Here is a 6,000-nt window from a genome sequence, read left to right on the forward strand (position 1 = left end):
TGTTTGTTTTTATAGCTACGTCATGTAGCTAAAACTTAGAAACTTGTAAATTGAATTAAACTTGAAAATGAATCTTGCTTTTGTTTTTTATAGCTACATCATGTAGCTAAATCTTAACTTGTAAATTGAACTGAATTTGAAAATGAATCTTGCTTTTGTTTGTTTTTATAGCTACCTCATGTAGCTAAATCTTAGAAACATGTAAATTGAATTAATCTTGAAAATTAATCTTGCTTTTGTTTGTTTTTATAGCAAAGTCGTGTAGCTAAAACTTAGAAACTTGTCAATGAAAATTAACTTGAAAATTAATCTTGCTTTTGTTTGTTTTAGTAGCCAAGTCATGTAGCTAAAACTTAGAAACTTGTAAATTGAATTTGAAAATTAATCTAGCTTTTGTTTGTTTTTGTAGCCAAGTCATGTAGCTAAAACATAGAAACTTATCAATGAAAATGAACTTGAAAAATAATGAACTTGTCAATGAAGATTAACTTGAAAATGAATCTTGCTTTAGTTTGTTTTTATAGCCGTCATGTAGCTAAAACTTAGAAACCTACCAATGAAAATGAACTTGAAAATTAATCTTGCTTTTGTTTGTTTTTGTAGCCAAGTCATGTAGCTAAAACATAGAAACTTATCAATGAAAATGAACTTGAAAAATAATCTAGCTTTTGTTTCTTTTTAATAGCCAAGTCATGTAGCTTAAACTTAAACTTTCCAGAAAGAAATTGCTATGAAATAAGGCTAGATAAGGAGTAATGTTATACCCAGAGCAAACCATTGGACTAGCTAATTAGCACCGAAAGAACTACAGTAGATGCTGTAATTAGAAATTCTAGAGTTCATGAGGGGTGAAGTCTTGTTAGGAGTATGATATCCAATTCACAAAGTAATTGATAAGACAGAATTTAAGAATGTACATTTGAGTGGAATTAAAATCAGTGCAAAAAAGTATGAGGACAAAAGTGACAACATGGCGAGGCAGAAATTAAATGCCATTTCCCTTTACTCAATCACTTCCTTAAACTGAAATTGAACAACAACTGAGATATCTACACTTTAGTTTTCATTTTACCTTATTTTCAAGTTTAAAACCTACATTAAAATAAGAAACAGAGGACATCTATGACTTCTGTGAGTTCATCAAGACGTCCTGAGAAGGAACAGTACAATGCTTCATCAAGCCAGCCACCTGCAACTGCTAAACATGGAAAAACCACATGTGCAGCTTTAACCACACACATGCTAATACACACGAACACAGCAAATGCACAAGCCACAGCTGTGTGCTTCAAATACGGCGAATCATTGCAGCATCTGACATGGTTTATAGTTCATCACAAAGAGTAACTGTTACTAAAATGACAAAATTACAATTTACGTAAAACGCTCATGGCAATTATGTAATTAATATTTATAGCTGGAGAACTCTCATTTGGCAGGTGTGCCAATTTTAGACCCTGTGTGTCTGTTTCATTTTATCTCTGAACAATATCACCAGTCAACGTCACATCTGCGGCAGGATGTTGATATTACCATGGATGCACTACAACCAGAATAATCTACAAAGCCGTGCAGTTTGTCGTGGTGAACTGATCTGGTCTTCACCATTGACCTGAAATTATTGTGGTGTCCTCAGTCAGACATCCTGCTGACATGTGGGCTTCTTTATGCTTTGAGCAAATCTAATTAAAAAAGGTCAGCACAAAAACAAAAGAAAAACATAATTACCCAGCACCCTTCCCCCTGACCACGACCAAAATAAGCTGATGCAGCCCAACGGGAAGAATGTAAGCAGGCCTTAGAGCAACAAGGTCTCATTAGAAGTTTCAATCAACTAGGGACTAGGTCAGGATGGTCATTCAACAACCAGAAAAAGAGGGTTTTAGCATGCTAACAAAGTGCAGTACTAAATGAAACAAACAAATATTGCAATACTTACATATAACGGGGCTTGCTGTGGATTCAGTTTCATGGCACTGGCCACTGCGGAAAAGAAAAAGTGAGAGAGTTAGCAACAAGACATTTCTGACAATTACCACCCACAATGATCTTTGTATTTCACTGATCATGCGCACGAACAAACTAGCCTCTGAGCATCGGGCTGCATGACGCAGATCACCTGGGGCTTTTAACAGACAAAACAGTGACCCTAATAACTATTAGGAGCACATTAGTTTGCCTACATTCATAATGGTCACCCCCTTCCGGGTCCTTCCATAAAAAACCTTCAGTAAAAATTTAACTGCAGCTAATGAATAACAGGAAATCCATTATTTGCATCTGTTTTCAGGACTCAACAATTGGAATAGCCTGAGGTGTGGCTACGTTCAGGGATCACATACATAGGTCATTAATGCCTAGTAAACAATAACATTTTTGTGGTATATAGCACATTGTTGTGGAATTGTGAGGATTTAAATACGTTGCAAAGGTTTTGTTATCTTGGTGACTAACATAGATGATTTATTGCAAATGTATGGAAGCTTGTTTCCACCACGGAATTAAAAAAAAAAAAAAAAAAAAAAAAAAAAAATATATATATATATATATATATGTGACTGTCTCACAACTGACTTTTCTCAGAATTGTGTGATATAAACTCGCAATTGCAAGTTATAAAATCCAATTATGAGGGGGGAAAAAAGTGACTTTTTCTCAGAATTGCGAGTTTATCTCTCACAATTCTGACTTTATAACTCACAATTGCGAGTTTTATCATGCAATTCTGAGGAAAAAAAAAATCTGAATTATGAGATAAAAAAACAAAACAAAACAAGCTTCCATACAAATGCAAGGATGGCTAGGTGATTAGAATTATAAATAAGAATGGGTTGAAAACGATGCATAAGTAATGTTTTGCACAGGATGTCTTCATTTTCTGTAAAGAATTTCTTGCTCACTATAGTGATATCACGGTGAGGATATTTTCCCATCCATTATTTTCCCACCCGTTATTATTGATTACACCGGGAGGAAGAGAGGCTCTGATGCCAGCAAATATGCAACTCGGTGGAATCTTGCGGCTGCCCGCAAAGCACATTGCCCACCTGCAAGCTGCAAGAGGGTGTTACGCTTCACCCAGGCATGAGAGGCAAAACCACAGCCCTTAACCCACAACACACGGCAAACCTAACCACCATCACACAGCTTCAGACAACACCCAAATCTCAGCTGATTTAAGGAAAAAAACACACAAAAAAAAAAAAACATTAGCCAACACAATAAGACACAAATCATCTCTTTTTAATGTGACTCTAGAAGCAGCCCCTAACACACAAGGCTGGGAAACAAATGACATTGGAGTGTTAACACCGCCCCCACCTTCTGTTCACTAAGAATGATAAACCGCCCCCAGCTATTGTTCTGCTATCTGCCCCGGGTGAGGTATTAGCCTTTTGGAGGTCCTTGTGGTTATCTGAGGCCCTACTCATAACCTGGACACACAGGAACAACACACACATCTATACACAGACATTTACAAGAACACACTACCCAACATACCCGTGACAAATGTTCTGTTCCAAAACAAAGTGAACTGCCTTGCTACCGACAAAGGTTTAAATAGATTCCAATGGAGTTTGACATTAGCATGTTGCTAAAGTAACAACAATGTGAAACTGTAAGCATAAAAATTCTCACCACACACATAAAATAGTAAAATAGTCCATTTTACACAACACTTTTTAGCATTGAATGTAAAAGTATATTTATATCCACCATCTTGTTTTTTTTTTTTTTTTAATTAGACTATGTTTTCTGTGAAAGATACATGTGATGCTGTCTACAACAGAACTAAAATGAAGTATCCTAGCACAATTAAAGTTACCTACCTTGTGGAATGGCCTTCATGTCGGGAATATGGTTATGATGCATTAAAATGCTTTCTCTGTAGGCTCACTAGTTTTGAAACAATGCACAGAATTTCAGTTCTCCTTAAAAAGCAGAAACCGGACTCAAAACTATTAACCAAATAAAAGTACTGTTTTTTTTTTTGTTTTTTTTTTGTTTTTTTGAGGAAGCCTTAAAGATTACAACATAGCAGCATTGTCATGAATCTTTGACATATAATGCAATCTAAGAATAAATTAATAATGTGGCGGACGAAGTCAAAGGAAGTGGATTATCAAAAATCTGTTTATTCAGTACTGAGAAATACAGAAAACAATTCCATTGAACAAAAATGTAGTACTGTTCAAAATTAATTCGAATTATAGTTAAAATTACTTTATTATTAGTCATTAGCTTAGCATAGTGCTGGGTGGTATGACCAAAAATCTGTATTTTTGCCAAGATTCTGGCAGCTTCACAGTATCTCACTGTATTTTTTCTTTTCATGACTGGACCTTTATTACAGAAGCATACTTTACTGTCAGGAGTACATAGAATATAAAAACCTTAAAAAATGGTGGTAATCAAAACAATTTATAAACTAACAATTTAGTTAATCTTTTAAAATGTAATCAAATGAAAATGTAATCAATCCTTCCTTAAAATGTTATATAATATGTATATGTAATATTCCTTAAAATAAATGTTTTAATTGTATTATTATTATTTTAAGAAAGCACATTCTACTGTGCTTTAGTAATATCTCTCTTATATACCTTTTATAATTTCAAGTTAGACGAAACTTTTATTTTGGTGTGTTGTAATGAAGACCTTTGAGTTTCTGTGTTTTAATAGCACAGAAATAATAATAATAATAATAAAATAATAATAATAATAATAATAATAATAATAATAATAATAATAACTATTATAATTATTATTATTATAATAATTATTATAATTATAATTATTATTATTATTATTGTTGGTTTTATTTCTTGAAGTACATTCTACTGTGCAATAGTAATACATTTCTGTTATAATTTTTTCAAATTATACTGAACTTTTATTTTGACAGATTGAAATGTTGAAATGCTCATGAAGTTAACTTTCAGAGCAGCTCTGCAGATGAAGTTCATGTTTCCATGTCCTCATATAGTGAGGTGGCCACAAGTGTCATGCTTGCTTCATGTGTAGTAGACGAAACTGTGGCGCTCATTCACAGACAAGCAGATTTCAACAGCAGTCTTTTTTAGCTTTAATATTCACGGACACTAGTCTATATCACAATTTGATTAATTGTACAGCCCCACTTTTGATTTGTGCATCTAAAAATACCAAATACTATGACATTCCGCTTTATACAGTAGTCTAGGTTCCATTTGTGACTGGATTCCGTGATTCCGTCCGTGTCTTCTGCATCACGGAAATCATATGGTATTTGCCACGTTAGTTGTGTGAGTAATTTATCATTGTGTTATAAAGTTATAACAATTAGTAAGAAGTGTATGCGGTTAATAGAGGTCCCCTCTCAATACACTCTACATTGCACTCTTCATGGCCATTGAATAGATGCAGCAATTGTTTCAGCTACACACCAGTATGCCAGTATTTGAAAAATACATACTGGATAAACTGATATACCGCCAAGCACTAGCTAAGCAACATACTAACTACAGAATTTATTGAAATCCCACCCAATATTTGTGTGTTCTGTTTTTGTGCTTGGAGAATAGCCATTAGCTAAGCAATACGATAACACATGTGGCCAGTTGCATAAACATAGCCACCATGTTAAAACTGTGACCAACTAGCAGTTAGACAAGTTAGACAAGAGGTAATCAGTCTTAATTTTCCTATTCAAATTAGACCAAACTACCATTTTATGTAACTGAATTTAAAAAGTTAGGACAAGTCTTAAAGAAAAAATAGATGACTAAGACTATTCTAAGCACTTTATGCAACCGGTCATGTGTCTTCTGCGTTTTACGAGAAGAGCATGTAAGTGCTACACATAAGTGAATATTAACGCAGCCAGTAGACAGTGAGGCAGCTTACTAGGTTTTGGAACAGAGCTTAGGTGTTATAAACTGGACAACTGACTAATCTCTCCTATTCTTCTAATATACTGCCAAGCTTCTTTACTTGAACCCCTCTACGGCTCCTGTTCAA

The 6,000-nt window shown here is 34.2% G+C and overlaps 1 protein-coding gene across 1 annotated transcript in view; it reads right to left on the reverse strand.

Annotated features, from left to right (window-relative positions):
• The window catches only part of akap13 (A-kinase anchoring protein 13), a 98,727-nt gene extending 94,724 nt beyond the window's left edge, over positions 1 to 4,003 (reverse strand). Inside the window, 2 exon segments of the mRNA XM_048158474.1 lie at positions 1,940 to 1,983; positions 3,831 to 4,003. Of these exon segments, the coding sequence (XP_048014431.1) occupies positions 1,940 to 1,983; positions 3,831 to 3,873 (87 nt within the window). The 5' untranslated portion in view covers positions 3,874 to 4,003.
• Between the last annotated feature and the right edge of the window lie 1,997 nt (positions 4,004 to 6,000).

Source organism: Megalobrama amblycephala, linkage group LG15, assembly GCF_018812025.1.
Source record: "Megalobrama amblycephala isolate DHTTF-2021 linkage group LG15, ASM1881202v1, whole genome shotgun sequence".
NCBI lineage: Eukaryota > Metazoa > Chordata > Actinopteri > Cypriniformes > Xenocyprididae > Megalobrama > Megalobrama amblycephala.